Source organism: Schistocerca americana, chromosome 1 (genome assembly GCF_021461395.2).
Source record: "Schistocerca americana isolate TAMUIC-IGC-003095 chromosome 1, iqSchAmer2.1, whole genome shotgun sequence".
NCBI classification, from domain to species: Eukaryota; Metazoa; Arthropoda; class Insecta; order Orthoptera; family Acrididae; genus Schistocerca; species Schistocerca americana.
This window is the reverse complement of record NC_060119.1, coordinates 648,153,829-648,171,955: the sequence shown is the minus strand read 5'-3', so window position 1 is coordinate 648,171,955 and position 18,127 is coordinate 648,153,829. Positions and strand designations below refer to the sequence as shown.

The following is an 18,127-nucleotide window of genomic DNA, read 5'->3' as shown; positions in this document are numbered from 1 at the left end:
GCGACCACCTGCAGATGGGTGCACCCTGTACCCTTCATGGCATCCGGAAGGACCCTTTCCACATCTGGAATGACTCCCCCCGGTATGCACACGGAGTGCACATTGGTTTTCTTCCCCTCTCTTGCTGCCATTTCCCTAAGGGGCCCCATTACGCGCCTGACGTTGGAGCTCCCAACTACCAGTAAGCCCACCCTCTGCGACTGCCCGGATCTTGCAGACTGAGGGGCAACCTCTGGAACAGGACAAGCAGCCATGTCAGGCCGAAGATCAGTATCAGCCTGAGACAGAGCCTGAAACCGGTTCGTCAGACAAACTGGAGAGGCTTTCCGTTCAGCCCTCCGGAATGTCTTTCGCCCCCTGCCACACCTTGAAACGACCTCCCACTCTACCACAGGTGAGGGATCAGCCTCAATGCGGGCAGTATCCCGGGCAACCACAGTCGTAGTCCGATCAGGGGATGCGTGGGACGAGCTGGCCGTCCCCGACAAACCCCCATCCCGACCCCCACAGTGATGCCCTTTGGCAACAGCCTCAAGCTGTGTGACCGAAGCCAACACTGCCTGAAGCTGGGAGCGAAGGGATGTCAACTCAGCCTGCATCCGAACACAGCAGTTGCAGTCCCTATCCATGCTAAAAACTGTTTTGCTAAGAACGTCTGAACTAATCTACAGAGAGCGCAAACAAATCGACAAAATTTAAACGGTTATTAAAATACAAGATTGCCTAGCAAATGCAGTAATGCTGCTACTTGCGCACTGCTGACACTGCTCGGCGGCGGAAGGAGACTAAGCGAAATTACACTATTCAGGTACTAAAACACGATGCTACACTCTCAAATACTATAATACGCCCAAAATTTATGAATTAAACAATGCAAGAACCAAAAACACGCAAAGAAATTAAGAATTAAACTATGTAACAAATGAGTGAGCTAGGAGTATACGACTTGCTGCTGCAGCTGCTTATCCAACGGCGGCAGGGAGCACACTAACTGCGACCAACCGACACTGGCCGTTCAAAACAAAACAGTAGACAAACGACTACGCGAATTTACACTATTCAGGTACTAAAAACGCGATGCTACAACTCTCAAATACTATAATACGCCCGAAATTTATGAATTACACAATGCAAGTACCAAAAACACGCAAAGAAATTAAGAATTAAACTATGTAACAAATGAGTGAGCTAGGAGTATACGACTTGCTGCTGCAGCTGCTTATCCAACGGCGGCAGGGATAATGGTTCTGTTCCAGTATAATTTGTATTCATCATTCTCCAGCGCATTTTGTGGTGCATACTTGTATGTGGGCACGTGTTGTTTTATTGGTTTATGTTGTATGGCAAGTTGTTGATGTATTATTTTTGCTACATTGTCATGTCTTCTGGGTTATTCTGTATTTGCTAGTATTGTGCATCCGCTTGTGATGTGATCTACTGTTTCTATTTGTTGTTTGCAAAGTCTGCATTTATCTGTTGTGGTATTGGGATCTTTAATAATATGCTTGCATTAATATCTGGTGTTTATTGTTTGATCCTGTATTGCAATCATGAATCCTTCCGTCTCACTGTATATATTGCCTTTTCTTAGCCATGTGTTGGATGCGTCTTGATCGATGTGTGGCTGTGTTAGGTGATACGGGTGCTTGCCATGTAGTGTTTTCTTTTTCCAATTTACTTTCTTCGTATCTGTTGATGTTATGTGATCTAAAGGGTTTTAGAAGTGGTTATGAAATTGCAATGGTGTAGCCGATGTATTTATATGAGTGATTGCTTTGTGTATTTTGCTAGTTTCTGCTCATTCTATAAAGAATTTTCTTAAATTGTCTACCTGTCCATAATGTAGGTTTTTTTATGTCGATAAATCCCCTTCCTCCTTCCTTTCTGCTTAATGTGAATCTTTCTGTTGCTGAATGTATGTGATGTATTCTATATTTGTGGCATTGTGATCGTGTAAGTGTATTTAGTGCTTCTAGGTCTGTGTTACTCCATTTCACTACTCCAAATGAGTAGGTCGATATTGGTATAGCATAGGTATTTATAGCTTTTGTCTTGTTTCTTGCTGTCAATTCTGTTTTCAGTATTTTTGTTAGTCTTTGTCTATATTTTTCTTTTAGTTCTTCTTTAATATTTGTATTATCTATTCCTATTTTTTGTCTGTATCCTAGATATTTATAGGCATCTGTTTTTTCCATCGCTTCTATGCAGTCGCTGTGGTTATCCAATATGTAATATTCTTGTTTAGTGTGTTTTCCCTTGACTATGCTATTTTTCTTACATTTGTCTGTTGCAAGAGCCATATTTATATCATTGCTGAATACTTCTGTTATCTTTAGTAATTGGTTGAGTTGTTGATTTGTTGCTGCCAATAGTTTTAGATCATCCTTGTATAGCAAATGTGTGATTTTGTGTTGGTGTGTTCCAGTAATATTGTATCCATAATTTGTATTATTTAGCATGTTGGATAGTGGGTTCAGAGTAAGGCAGAACCAGAAAGGACTTAATGAGTCTCCTTGGTATATTCCACGCTTAATCTTTATTGGTTGTGATGTGATATTATTTGAATTTGTTTGGATATTAAGTGTGGTTTTCCAGTTTTTCATTGCTATGTTTAGGAACTGTATCAATTTAGGGTCTACTTTGTATATTTCCAATATTTGTAGTAACCATGAGTGGGGTACACTATCAAAAGCTTTTTGGTAATTAATGTATGCGTAGTGTAGTGACCTTTGTTTAGTTTTAGCTTGATATGTCACCTCTGCATCTATTATCAGTTGCTCTTTACATCCACGTGCTCCTTTGCAACAGCCTTTTTGTTCTTCATTTATAATTTTGTTCTGTGTTGTATGTGTCATTAATTTTTGTGTAATGACTGAAGTTAATATTTTGTAAGTTGTTGGTAGGCATGTTATGGGGCGATATTTAGCTGGGTTTGCTGTGTCTGCTTGATATTTAGGTTTCAGATAAGTTATTCCATGTATAAGTGTATCAGGGAATGTGTATGGGTCTGCAATGTAACTGTTAAATAATTTAGTTAGATGTGAATGGGTTGAGATGAACTTCTTTAGCCAGAAATTTGCTATTTTATCTTTTCCAGGGGCTTTCCAACTGTGAGTAGAATTAATTGCTCGGGTGACTTCATGTTGCAAAGTTATCACTTCAGGCATTTGTGGTATCATCTTGTATGTGTCTGTTTCTGCTTGTATCCACCGTGCATGCCTGTTATGTTGTACCGGGTTTGACCATATGTTGCTCCAGAAGTGTTCCATGTCTGTTATGTTTGGTGGATTGTCTATTTTAATGTGTGTGTTATCTAATGTCTGGTAAAATTTATTTTGGTTTGTGTTGAATGTTTAGTTTTTTTGTATATTCTAAGTTGTTTGGCCAATACTAGTAATTTCTGCTTCTTTTCATGAAACTGCTCTATCGCTTCTTGTTGTGAGAAGCTACCTAACCTTTTTCGTTTTTTGTCTGATATTTCATTTCTTATAAATTGTGTTAGCTGTCTGATGTCTTTTCTCAGTTTTTCTATTCTGATCTGTAGCCTGTGTTGCCATGCTGGTTTTGTGGGTTTCTTCTGTGTGTTGATTGGTTCTGATCTCTGCCTAGTGTGCATATTTAGTGTAGTGAGTGCTCCTATATAAACCAGTAGTTGTAACTCTTCCATAGTTGCATTTTCATTTATTTTGTTGTGTATGATTGTGTTGATAGTTGTTATTGTTGTTTCGACTTGTGGATTATTTGCTGGTCTATGCAAGAAAGGTCCAATGTCTGTATTTGTGTCTTTGTGTTCTATGTATGTCAGCTGAAATTTTTCTTCTGTATCTGACATGTGTATCACTTTGTGTTCTATTTGTGCTTCTTCTGGTGGCTGTCTTAAGATTTCATTTTCCTCTGATTGTTTAATTGATGCGTGTGTTCTTTGTTTGTTTGCTCTGGGATGTTTGAGTCCATTACTGTATATTCTTCTTCTTCTGATTGCACATTATTTTGTTCCAATATTTGTTGTACTTGTTGTTTGATGTTTTCTAATTCTGACTGGGGTATCCTGTTATTTTTTATTATTACACGGATCTGATCGGCTAGTCGTTGTTCTGTTAAAAATTTTAATTCTGGGTATCTGGTAATAAATGTTGTGTATACTTGTGATCTGTATCCAGTTGTGTTGGTTCCTAAGTTTGTTGCTTGGTAATAACAGAACATGAGGTGTCGGTTAACTTCATCTGACCGTCTCATCCTCTGCCTTTGTTTTCCTTCTAGAGTGGTTGCAGGAAGCAATATCCTGCAAAACACCTCTATTTGGATTTAAATCATTTTCCGTGTGGCTAGCAGTGTCATTACCATTGTGGACGGGCATAGGGTTCAAGCGTCGTCCCCGACCATGACAGTGCTTCTCTGAGGCTTCATTAGTTCCGTCCTGAACCAACTAATCACACTAAAAGGGGGGTTAGCCCTATTAGTGGTTCGTTCTTTTTGTCGCCTTTTACGACTGGCAGAACATACCGGAGGCCTATTCTTTTCCTGGGCCTCCACAGAATTATTATTATTATTATTATTATTATTATTATTCCTGTTAATGTTTCTGTAATATCTTTGGTATGTATTGTTCCTGATCAGATGGGAGAGAGGGCCTTAAAGCTCTAATTTGGTCAGGCTAAATAGGCAACAAATAAATAATATATGTTTAGGGGTTCCAGTGATACATCTGCCTCAGTGCATCTGTCTTGTTACCAATCTCCTTTCCAACACTGACATTTTTGTATCAGTACTGAACACACACAACATCTGTAAGTTTGAGAAAAACTGCCAGCAACTGGCAAGTCTGACAAATACTTGCTGCAAGATGCAAGAATCTGTTTCCACTAACTCACAGAGGCTACTTCTGGAATTTGATGAAACTTGAAGAAGTCAACTTGCTTGGGGTGACATCAGCATCTTGCGTAAGTTTAGTTGGAAGGGAACATACACATTTGCATGGGTTGGAAGTTTCAGTGTATTTCAAATAACTAAATGCACTTCTGAGTCCATGCATGCTTATTATTCAGCATTATTGGTACTATATACCTGTGGGAACTACATTTAATGTCAGAGAATGACACAAGTAAAGGTAAGGGGTGAGTATATGAGTACAGTTTTTTGCTTTTGAGTTACACAGTAAATTTAATTCTTTTTTCCTGAGAATTCCACACATGGAACTGATCAGTTAACTAAAACACTTAAGTCTGTTTAGTGTAACATAATGAGATTAGGTCACCCCTTGATTACATGTAAATTTAGACCATTTAAATTTGGGTTGACAATTCTTGTTGCGTTATACAATGAGTGAGCACCACAAAGTGATAGTTCTTTGGAAATAAGTTAGCTTATGGTTAAAGTACAACAAGGGCATGTACAACCAGTAGGGTCACTAAGAGCCTCTATGACACTGCTACAGGAGCCAAATGAATTTGACAGTAATGCAGAGGATGTCGTGTTGCATGAATGAGGCAGTGTAAATAGCTGAAAGGAGCATGAATAGTATTGACAATAGTAAAAGTATTTAACTACAGAAGCAAATGTAGTCTCTATTCACACCCTATGTGTACAGTCTCCGGAGCCAGTTATGAAAGAGTTCTCAGGGATCAAATTTTTCGAAGGGTGTTACAATCCGATGCGATATACTTTTAGCATCTGTTGTGGGAGTTACTTTACAGCTGAAAACATCACTGAAGCCCTAGTCATCATCCATATTACATGTTGATTCGGCACTGTATCGATGTTGCTACATGATGTTGCCACTACCAGCAACCAAACAATCATTGAGGCATTATTTATACATGTCCATTCTGCCACAAGGGCATTGAAGAAGCAACCATGATAATTAGATGTCCATTGTGCATCATCCAATTGAACAGCTGATCCCCCAACTGTTCAGCATATGCTGGACAACTGGGCCTATGATTTGGAGCTCCTCCTATCCTAGTACTATGGTGACAGTCTGCAACGTGAGCTGACCTCTGAGGCCTTCACTACCAGTCCTCTGCCAATGAGCCAGTATCAGCTGCACACTCCTGTATCAGCCACCACCTTGCCTATCACTGCCACCCAGACGAAGCATCAAAGCACAGAGTAGCTTCATATGCATCAGAAGTTACAGCCTGACCACACCTGCAGCTTGTAGTTTTCTATCTGTCCTTGACAATGTATCTAAAATCCTGTGGTAAGTAAAAAGTTAAAATCAGCTGTTACACATTAGTGAAAACTTCATTTTCATATGTAGTTTGTTCCAGTTGCATATCTTCCTGAACTGCTACAAAGTTTTCTGGTACCTGCCACGTTATAATGCCTTCTTCCATCTGTGTTTTATTATTTTTTTCTACTCTCCTTAACTGATTTTGTTTCCTCCTTCAAATGCTGTTTCCACTTTCACAAAATCATAATTACTTTTGGTATTAAGATCTTTCAATGCCAAATGGCATCATTTGCACAAAATTCAGTTTAATCATGACCACTTTATACATCCCTGGAATGGATTCACATCTGAAGAACATGCACCAGTGCCTTTGCAACAAACAGATGTAGATACAAATCCATTATCACAGTATATGTGTGACACACAGAGTAAAGATACAGGCGTCTTCAAAACAACACATAGCATGTATAGTAATAAATGTTATACACAGTATACTGGTTTGAAAACACATTCTAGTTGGAGCTCCTGAATCATGATGATAATTTTAAAATTTTGGATTAACTAATAACATGTAATTACAGTAAAATGTTTCTGCCTAAGGTTGATTTTTTTTATATGTGAAATTTCGTTTTGGTACTATGACTGGCGTTAGCTCTAGTTATAAAATACCATGAAAAGCTACAGCAAATGCTTGCGCAGAGTGTTTAATATGAGCTTAGTTATTAAGAGTTATTAAGGACAATCCTCCACACATTTATTGAGGCAAGCTTAGAAATATACAAAACAAAGAGAAACTGCTCAAAACCCATCATGACAAACATGTAAGAGGCAGATAGTAATGGAAATCAAACTATAAATAAGAGCAGATAAGATATTGATTATTTTGTCCATCATGGTGTTAGAACTGCCCACAAGTGTATGTAAATAAACAAAGGCCAAATAGCACCAGTTGTACAGTATCAATTTAATAATGATGGGTTTCAACCAGTTACAATAACTCTTAAGTGATACAGCATTCACATAATGGATGTCGCATTGAACTATACACTGGGGTGACAAAAGTCATGCGATATGTGATACGCACATATACAGATGATGGTAGAATTGTATACACAAGGTATAAAAGTGCAGTGCCTTGGTGGAGCTGTCATTTGTATTCAGGTGATTCATGTGAAAAGGTTTGCCATATGATTATGACCACATGAAATGGATTAACTGGCTTCAAACATGGAATGGTAGTTGGAGGTAGACACAGGGGATATTCCATTTCATAAATCTTTAGGGAATTCAATATTCTTAGATCCACAGTGTCAAGAGTATGCTAAGAGTACTAAATTTCAGTCATTACCTCTCACCACAGACAATGCAGTGGCCAATGACCTTCACTTACTGACTGAGAGCAGCAGTGTTTGCGTAGAATTGTCGGTGCTAACGGACATGCAACACTGAGTAAAATATCTGCAGAAGTCAATGTATGATGAATGTAACACTCGCAGTTATTTGTTATCCAATCACTATTTATCATTCCTGGGAGGTTCTCGAAATTTCTTATTTTTGTAATGTTTGCATATTCTTGAATGCTCAATATTTGCATAAAGAGCAGCACTCTCCATTCAGGAGTTCAGTTCTACTTTGTCTGTACATCGGTATTTGTAATAAACTTGAATTCAGTGCCAAGTATTGTGCTTCAATGATGACCCTGACATTTGGACTTTATTGTGGTTACAGCATGACTATTTGGTGGAGATGGCGATTACTTCATAACATCTACATCTCCGTGGCTCAAATTGGGTAATGTAAAAGCCATCACCAACATGGATAGCAACCAGAATACAAGCAGTACATTATTCCCAAGGACTGTATATTTAGGAAACCAATGAATTCAAAAACAGCAAAAAGTCAGGTGCACATCAGGCATCCGAAGAAGCTGGTAATGAAGTGATGAAATGACTGAAAGGATTTGACTGAGTCGCCAAATAAAACTGGTGGGATGACATGATCTGTTTGGCAAATGTGTACTTCATGGTCGACACAATTCAGTAGTGATTTACGAACAATGAAGAGAAGCTCAATAGCTGGGACAAATTCCAGGTTGAAATGAAGAAGACATTTGGTAACAATCAGCAGCAACCCTGCTTATCAGAAGAACAAGTCAAGAGCAGGATCCAATGTCATACAGTTTTTCATTAAGAATATTTTGACCTTACATCACAAGTGATGCCAGTGCATCAAGAAAATGTAGCATAAGAGAACCAATTGAAAGAAGTATGAATGACTCCCAAATGTGGTCCCTATGGCAGATATGGAAGACTACCACAATCTCGCTTCTCTCATATGCTAAATAGTAAGAGAAGAGACACAGTATTTTATGACAGCCTGAACTGTTGGATTACAAAAGCAAGAGATAGCAGCCATTGATTTTGATCCCATATGTCAGGAGGAAATAGGGAATGTTGAAGAAGATGTGTATTGTTCTTTAGCACCAATCTCCACCACCAGCATAGTTTTCCAGGGAGAATGGACACGGCCAACTCAGATTTAAGCTGTAGCCACCAAATAATAACTCCACATCTGACTAACATATGTACAACTAAGTACAGGGTGATTCAAAAAGAATACCACAACTTTAGGAATTTAAAACTCTGCAACGACAAAAGGCAGAGCTAAGCACTATCTGTCGCGAATTAAGGGAGCTATAAAGTTTCATTTAGTTGTACATTTGTTCGCTTGAGGCGCTGTTGACTAGGCGTCAGCGTCAGTTGATGCTAAGATGGCGACCGCTCAACAGAAAGCTTTTTGTGTTATTGAGTACGGCAGAAGTGAATCGACGACAGTTGTTCAGCGTGCACTGAGAATCCGCGGGAAACAACTCAGTATGAACGTGACTCGCCTAAGGTGAACGTTTTCTGTGCCATTTCAGCCAATAAAGTTTTTGGTCCCTTTTTCTTCGAAGGTGCTACTGTAACTGGACTACAGTATCTGGAGATGTTAGAGAATTGGCTGTTCCCTCAGCTCAAACAAGAAGCACAACAATTCATATTTCAGCAGGATGGAGCACCACCACATTGGCACTTATCTGTCCGTAACTACCTGAACGTCAACTACCCGAGGCGATGGATCGGCCGCCAGGCAGCCCGTGACAGAGCACTTCATCACTGGCCTCCAAGAAGCCCTGATCTTACCCCTGCGATTTTTTCTTATGGGGGTACGTTAAGTATATGGTGTTTCGGCCACCTCTCCCAGCCACCATTGATGATTTGAAACGAGAAATAACAGCAGCTATCCAAACTGTTACGCCTGATATGCTACAGAGAGTGTGGAACGAGTTGGAGTATCGGGTTGATATTGCTAGAGTGTCTGGAGGGGGCCATATTGAACATCTCTGAACTTATTTTTGAGTGAAAAAAAAAAACTTTTTAAATACTCTTTGTAATGATGTATAACAGAAGGTTATATTATGTTTCTTTCATTAAATACACATTTTTAAAGTTGCGGTATTCTTTTTGAATCACCCTGTATAATGCCCAGCAGCAGAACAAAAATTTGGAGGTTGCAGGACAACACATCAGTATTTTTCCACTGAGGATGCCTTGAACAAGTTGTACACTACTGCATGGGATTCTTTTTCTGTTATGTCAAAAGCTTATTATCATCAGCTAAAGAAAACTATGTTCCACAATATGAAACAAGTTGTGCTGAAGGTTGCAAACGGGAAATATGCTCAGCTGATAGAAGCCTGTATTGAAAGAATAACTATCAATGACAGAACAAAGCCTTTTAAATTTGTTGTATTAACATAATGTAATCATAATGTTATTCTTGGACTGGACTTCCTGCAGACATCACAGGCAGTCTATTTTGGAAGATCAGAGCTCCAAATTGACAAAGTTAATTCAATGAGTTCAAATGAAATCCAACCACTCCTCCCTCTTCCCCTCTCCCCAACCCCCCCCCCCCCCCCCCCCCCCCACCACTTGCAGAACAGGTAGGTGTACTGGCCACAGGTTGAATCCACCCAGTGCATTAACCACAGCCTGAATGTGGTTTTTAGATGGTTTCCCCACATCTGACTAGGTGAATACCAGGCTAATACCCAAGTTCCATATCATGTACATGATTCACAAACATTTAGAGAAGCTTTTTCACACTTTCAGATTAATAAACTACACACAGACAGTTGGGGTGCACATGTTCCGTCGTAAGGGGTAAAGGCATCGTGACAGGAACGGCATCAGGCCACCCCTTAAATTAACCATGCCAACTTCCTTACCAGCCTTCCCGATCCTGCTCAAATGCAGGAAAAAGACACACAAAAAACAAGACTCCAACAAGACCGCATAAAAGACTGTTATGTGCAGTCATTTGCCATTCAAGACAATTTGTCCCACCTCCATCATCAAGACAAGCTCCAGTCTTCAATTCAGAGTTTCAGTCAAAATGTGAAGCTTCACTCACCTGCAAAAAATTACTCTGGCTAACAAAATATATTACATGCTAGTGATGATTATAAGTAGTGCAGGTGGTCAAGGAGAACTTCGGATCACTGTCATGAACAGTCATAGCTCACCCTCAAAGGTATGTGCATAGGAGCAGCCAAAGCAGTCAAGGAAGGGCAGCCTTGTGTCAAAGATTAAGAAGCATGTTCCACTACCATTACAGACAGTGCATTGGAGGAGCCACTATCAAACTGCCAATAGGATTTGGCCTGAATGAGAGACAAAGTCAGCAACTGAACAATAGATAATCCAGGAGGAACTGGATAAGATGTTGCAAGATGACATCACTGAACCTTCGGAGAGCCCTTGGTTTTCCAAAGTGTTCCATCTGAAGGAGGAGGGCACATGGTGTTTCTGTATCAACTTCAGATGACTGAACAAAATCTGAAGAAAAATTTCTACCCATCCCTGCACACTGTCAGGGGTAAAGTTTTCCTCAACTATGGACATGCAGTAGCTACTGGCAAATTGAGGCTGACTGGGAAATGTCATACTTAGCTATTCACCAATGGATCCAGTCTGGAGGGGCAATGGGTCAGCATACCACACTCCCAGCCATTGTCGACATTCTGACCTTGGGGCCACAACCTGTCAATCAGTTAGCTCCTCGATTGGCATCATGAGGCTGAGTTCACCACGGTCCACTCCTCCCACCAAGGAACAGTTGCAGCACTGGAAATCAAACCTGGGTTCCTCACAGGAGAGTCTGTCACATTGACCATTCTCCTACAGAGGTTGTCCTTCTTGCACCTCATTACAGGAAAATATGGTGTCTCCCTGTGGTAGTTCTTGCAAGGGATCTGCCTTGGTGCAAATATCCTTTATGAATTGCCAGTAGCAGGAGCACATTCAGAAGAAACTTCTCACATCGTGAATATGCTGAGGAGTCAGTAAATCTATGCCTGCTGTTATTTTTTCTGGATTGGGATGGACTCCATTGGTATCAACTAGGTGCCTGACATTTTTATTTCCAGGGCAACAAAGAGACATATTTCTGCATTCACATAGAAGCCTGCAGTCTGAACACACTTCAAGACTGTTGTCAGGAATCACAGATATTCTTTGAATGTCTTTGCAAAAGTAACAATATCATCCATATAGCAAAGACATGTTGTCCTTTTAAGGTGTTGCAGCAGGTTATCCATCATATGTTTGAAGATGGGTAGAATGTTACACAGTCCAAACATCACAGTTTTGAGTTCATAGAATCCATCAGGAGTTATCAAACATGTCTACATTCTTAATGAAAAATAAACAAATTTACTGGTATTATCTTTGCTTCTCTGGATGTTCTGGCAAACTACTGCAGATAGACATCTGGGACATGTTTTATTAGATTCACCAGATCAATAACAACAAACTAAATGGAAATCATGCTTTACTTTAATTTCGTACAGTTTTGCAATGGCTTCATATTAGTGAAGCTGCCAAATTTCAGGCAAAATCTTTTATTAGCCATAACTCCACTACTAAACATTTGCAGACCTATGTTTATGTGAACTGTTTTCTTCAGTTTTACTTGTAGAATAACAAATTAAAATATTTGCATATCTTCTTGACTCACCCTGTATGTACTGTACATTCCACAGATGTGAGTTATTGTGGTTACTTCTATTAGACACATTGCTTCACCGTTCACAAACAAGTATACAGTCAAACTCTAAATGAAAGGCAACACAGAACACATTTGGAAAGAGGAAATATCTGAATGTTAAAACAGCAAAAATTGACAGGAAAGGTTATAATTATGGAAAAATTCTCGTACATGTAATTACTTTAGCTTTATGTTTGTCATTTCCACAAAGAAAATTTAAAAGTGTAGAGGTAAGTTGCTGTTTAATCAAGAACTGTATCCAAAGAATGCATTTTGCACATAAAATCTGCATAAGGTAAACTGTTAACAAAACCATAGAGGCTTCAAAGAACATATTCATGAAAGAAGAAATTGATAACTCAATCAGTAAAGTAAAAACTATTTGGAATTTTGTAAAGAAGGAAACAGGGAAAAGTGCAATAAAAAATGAGGATCATCTTGTTAGTGACCCAAGATCAATTCCTGATACAGTCAACACACATTTTTTAACAGTAACAGAACAAACAGGACCGCAAGGCTCTATAAATCAAGCCATGAATTTTCTGGAAGCACGTGTAACTAGTACTGTGCAACAGAGCCAAGTAACAATAATGACTGTTACAGAAACTGCGTCATCAAAACTCTGAAAGAAGAAAACTCTACTGGAACTGACAGCATATTTAGCAAATTATTAAAATCCTGCTGTAGGCACATAAGCAAAATTCTTTAACAAATTTTCAATGCATCACTTAGGCAAGGAATAATTCCTGAACAGCTTAAGTATGCAGTTGTAAAATCTCTGTGTAAGACAGGAGATAAGGCAGAGAGTGCAAACTATCAGCCAATCTCGCCCTAACAAGTTTTCCAAAGATTTTAGAGAAACTAATGAGGATTGTCAAGCATCTCAGCGAGCATAATATCATCAACAAAAGTAAGTTTGGATTTCAGAGGGTGTTATCAACATAATTTGAAATATTTGCTTTTACTGCCAATATTTTGGAGTTCTTAAACAAATGAAGATGGTTGGAATATTTTGTGACCTAACAAAAGTGTCTGACTGTGTCACTCACAAAATACTTGTACACAAAACTTCATCTAGTAATAAGTGGTGCAGCAGGGAAATGGCTTGAATTGTATCTTTCAAATAGAAAACAGAAAATTGTACTGGACAGTCGAGACGATGCCTCAACATCATCAAAATGGGATACCATCACATGTAGAGTGCCTTCGGACTCAATTCCGGAGCTCCTACTTTTCATTAATGATTTTCCTCTTTATACAGAATATTGTAAATTTACCATCTTCACTGATGAAACTACACTACTTATAGATAATTCCATAGACTAACTTGGTGTGTCAGCCAATAAAGTTTTGAGGGATACTGTGAACTGGTTTAATGTAAGTGGTCTTTCTTGTACTCAGTTCAACATAGCCTTTAAAGATGAGGAAACAGGAAAAAACCTAGGTGAACAGCAGATAGCTAAGATGGATAGTTCAAAGTACCTAGTGTATAATACTGTAAGACACAAACTACAGCACAACCACAATGAGGCAAAGTTTATTATTTTTCCACAAACAAGTGAACAGCAGTTGAGAACATAGACACATGCATAGAAACAATCCAAATACTGATACAAGCAGTTGCTGATTATAAGTAGGAATAGAAAATGAGAGCAAGTGCCAACTGCACTGCACTTATAAACAAGAGGGCTCTGGTAGACGGTGCCACGGATGCCATTGGTGAATATTTGAAGTGTAGTGCACCAGTGGCCTGGTGCCGTGGCATATCCAAGTATTACACACGGGGTTATGGTACCCCTCTCCCTTAAGGGAAAAGGACACTCTAATAGCAAAAGCTTCCTTTTCAACTTGGGAGTAGCACTGCTGAGCGTGGTTGAGTGTTTTTGATGAGTTAGCTATCGGACATTTGGAGCCATCCTCATATCAACGCACAAGAGTTACCTAGAGTCCATACTGAGAGGCGTTTGTGGCCAAAACCAGATGGTGGCCAGGATGGAAAGTAGACAAACAAGGAGCAGAATGCGATTTAAATTTCAAATCTTGAATGTACCCTTGTAGGGTGGCAGCCACTAAAAAGGAATGTTCTTGTGGAGCAACTTGTGGAGGAGATAAGCCAATGTGGTGACCACCAGAATAAATCTGTGATAGGAAACAATTTTATGTGAAAATACTTGGGGTTCTTTGGCATTTGTAGGGTGAGGCACAGCTGTGACCACAGTGAGATGACAAAGTAAAGGTTTAACACCATCCCGAGAAACCCCAAATCCCAAATACACAACGGATGGGCGAAAAAAGTGTGACTTGACCAAGTTGCATTTCAACCCTGCAGTATGTACGAGTAAGATCATGAACAAGGTGCGTAAGTTACGTACGCTTTTCTATGGATGTATTCGTTACAACGATGTCATTGAGATAGTTGATGCACCCCAGAATGGACATTTTCAGTTGTTCCAAAAAATGCTGAAAAATCACGGTGCACTAGTCACATCAAATTGGAAAAGGCTGCCTGTTGTAACTCACCAAACACTGAGTAACTGGAGACAATGCCAGGAGATCCCAAATCCACATAAGTTTGTCAGTTAAGTACAGTCTGTAGGAGTGGGCTTGGAACAATGCACAGATGCTATATGTCCTGTGTCCACTTATAGTCTGAGCACTTTGTCCATTGCTCACACTTCGATAAAGAGTTTGTTACAATTTGTAGTCACTGGAGACACAAAATTAACATCCACATTCATGTATGTAGGAGTGGGCTCGGAACAATGCACAGATGCTATATGTTCTGTTTTCCTACAGTTGTTGTGAACTGTCCAGCACTTAGGGCATGCAACCTTGTCATGTTGCAAGAAACAGTACAGGCATGATGGGAGCGCAGAGAACTGCTGTTTCTGTAGTTATTGTTGTTGTTTGGCACACTGCTGTCCAGTGCAGCACAGGAGTCATGTTTGTATGACTGTCATATCATCCTCCCTCTGAGAACTGACTTACACCCGACAACCAGAAACAGGAGCTACCACAGCGATGTCACACCAAGCCTCAATCTAATCACCTGCAGCATGAGACACCTCAAATGATAGAGCAATATTTAACAATTCAGCTAAAGATGGACTCACATTGCTGTGTGCATTGACGCACCTCTTTGTCAGAAGCCAATGAATGATAGCGTCACATATCACTGAGTACTAATGGTGTCCCCAAAGCCTGCATAGTCAGTGTGGCTGACAAGTTTGTGATAGCAACTGTTAAGAGCCTGCTGCTGCTCGAGGAGAGATTAGATCACTGCCTCCATGGACAGAAAACTGAAGGAACAATGAAATAGACTGAGCATGCACAAGTGAACACCACACTCACCTGCAATTGTATCATTCTGTAAGATACAAACATCACAGCCAAAATTAACCACAGTTTATTCTTCTTACACATACAAGCAAACAATCAATGAGAACATAGACACAAACATAGAAACAATCCAGGTACTGATACAAACAGTTGCTGACAGTAAGTATGAACACAATATGAGAGTGAGTGCCAGCTGTGCTGCACTTATGAAGAGGAGGGCCTCAGTAGCAGGTGAGGCAGATGCTGTGCCATGCGCACAAGTCATGTTACCCACCAGAGGCAGCGTCTGGTGGCCGGACTGTGCAGACATCATTGACAGAATTTTTGAAGTGTAGTGTACCAATGGCCTAATACCATGGCACATATCCAAGTACTACTTACAGGGTTAAAGCACCTAGGCTTACATATTGATAGCATACTAAACTGAACAAACCACACTGCAGATCCGTGCAAAAGACTGAATTCTGCAAATTATGTTTTATGCATTGTCTGCTCTTATATAATATGGAATCCATTGTGTCAGCTTATTATGTTTATTTTCGCACCATTATGGCATATGGAATCATATTTTGGGGAAATCAGTCACTAGCTAAAAAAGTGCTACATGCAGAGGAAAGAGCGATAAGATCATGAGTGGAGTACACCCCAGAGGTTGAAGTCCTCATGTCCACTGTGCAATATATATTCTCTCCGATATGTTTCATAATGAAAAAAGCCCATTTTTGAACCAACCAAATAGCGTGTATCATAGTGTTGATTTCTAGAAGAAAAGATGCTGTCCACTATGCGCATGCAAACCTGAGTATGGTACAGAAAGGGACCCATTTCAGTGGCTGTAAGATTTTTAATGCCATCCCTTCACAAATGAATTGTTTAGTAGATGATGAGCTCTTGTTTAAAAAACACTCAAGGCAGTTCCTGTTACAAGGATCATTTCACACAACAGAAGAGTTTCTGAACCACAAAGTATAGGATAAATGTATCTACAACTCTCAAATACATTCCCACATCCTTATCTGTGACCCTGACTATTCATTATTGCAAACATAAATTTTTTTCTATATTAGATCTTCTATAAGCTTTAATTTTTCTGTACTATCTATTGATCTGCACAATTTATTTTTCTATAACAGAACATAAGTTGTTGATACTTCAATATGAAACTGATTAGTATTATTTACATAATACCATAGAATGTAACCACAACAAACTTGTACAACTGACACGTTCCATATTCAGTGACATATTCACAACAAGGATCACCAGAACATGAAATACATAAGTGAAAATAAATACTGAGGGAAATTGCAAAATTTATGTTTCTTTCTACTTATAATAATTAACATACCTTGCTGTCTTACTCCTCGGCCATTCCATATTTATCAGACTGCAACACTCTTCTACCAGATTAGGATGTTCATGGATTTTCAGAACTTCCATTGAATTTTAATTGTGGACATCAATGTAATTTAGGAAAAAAAATAGTGAAGTCACCTAACACCAACTCTGCAAAAAAGATCCATAATCTCAATACAAGATCCCTCTTCAGGGCCTCTCAGTACGTATGAATATGCATCTTTTGTGTATTGGAAGAGCATCTTTGTCATTTATGATTGATAATTATGACACTACTTCTCATGCACAGAAAGCACAGATTTCCTAAATTAATACAAACATAGCTGCCCTTGCATGAAATATGTTAAGCCACAAAACAAACTCATCTGAGTACTGGATAACAACAATACGGAAAGGATACCTTGCTACTCACCCTACATCTACATCTATATGGATACTCTGCAAAGCACTTTTAAGTATCTGGCAGAGGGTTCATCGAACCACCTTCACACTTCTCTATTATCCCAATCTCGTATAGTGCACAGAAAGCACAAACACCTATTTCTTTCCGTACGAGCTCTGATTTCCCTTATTTTATGATGGTGATCGCTTCTCCCTACGTAGGTCGGTTTCAACAAAATATTTTCACATTTGGAGGAGAAAGTTGGTGACTGGAATTTTGTGAGAAGATTTCATCACAATGAAAAACGCCTTTCTTTTAATGATGTCCAGCCCAAATCCTGTATCATTTCAGTGACACTCTTTCCCATATTTCGCCATAGTACATAATGTGCTGCTCCTCTTTGAACTTTTTCGATGTATTCTGTCAGTCCTGTCTGGTAAGGATCGCACACCACGCAGCAGTATTCTAAAAGAGGATGAATAAGCATATTGTAGGCAGTCTCCTTAGTAGATCTGTTACATTGTCCTGCCAATAAAACACAGTCTCTGGTTAGCCTTTCCCACAACATTTTCTATCTGTTCCTTCCAATTTAAGTTGTTCATAATTGTAATTTACGGCCTTTAGATTATGCTGATTTATAGTGTAACCGAAATTTAACGAATTCCTTTTAGCTCTCATGTGGATGACCTCACACTTTTCGTTATTTAGGGTCAACTGCCAATTTTCCCACCATTCAGATATCTTTTCTAAATCGTTTTGAAATTTGTTTTGATCATCTGATGACTTTA

General features: G+C 39.3%; 1 protein-coding gene across 8 annotated transcripts in view; it reads right to left on the bottom strand.

The window, feature by feature from the left end:
* Nucleotides 1-18,127, bottom strand: part of LOC124607975 (N-alpha-acetyltransferase 80-like) — a 144,790-nt gene that overhangs the window by 79,378 nt on the left and 47,285 nt on the right. For 3 of the 8 annotated variants that reach the window (XM_047139950.1, XM_047139949.1, XM_047139953.1), the window contains 2 exons: nt 17,100-17,107; nt 16,950-17,064 (listed from right to left, as the gene is read on the bottom strand). The exons of 2 other annotated variants lie outside the window; for them this stretch is intronic. In XM_047139950.1, coding sequence (XP_046995906.1) covers nt 16,950-17,041 — 92 coding nt within the window. In that variant the 5' untranslated portion in view covers nt 17,042-17,064; nt 17,100-17,107. Of the gene's footprint in view, nt 1-16,949; nt 17,108-18,127 lie in introns of all 8 variants that reach the window. 3 more of the 8 variants (XM_047139948.1, XM_047139951.1, XM_047139952.1) reach the window with 1 other exon arrangement.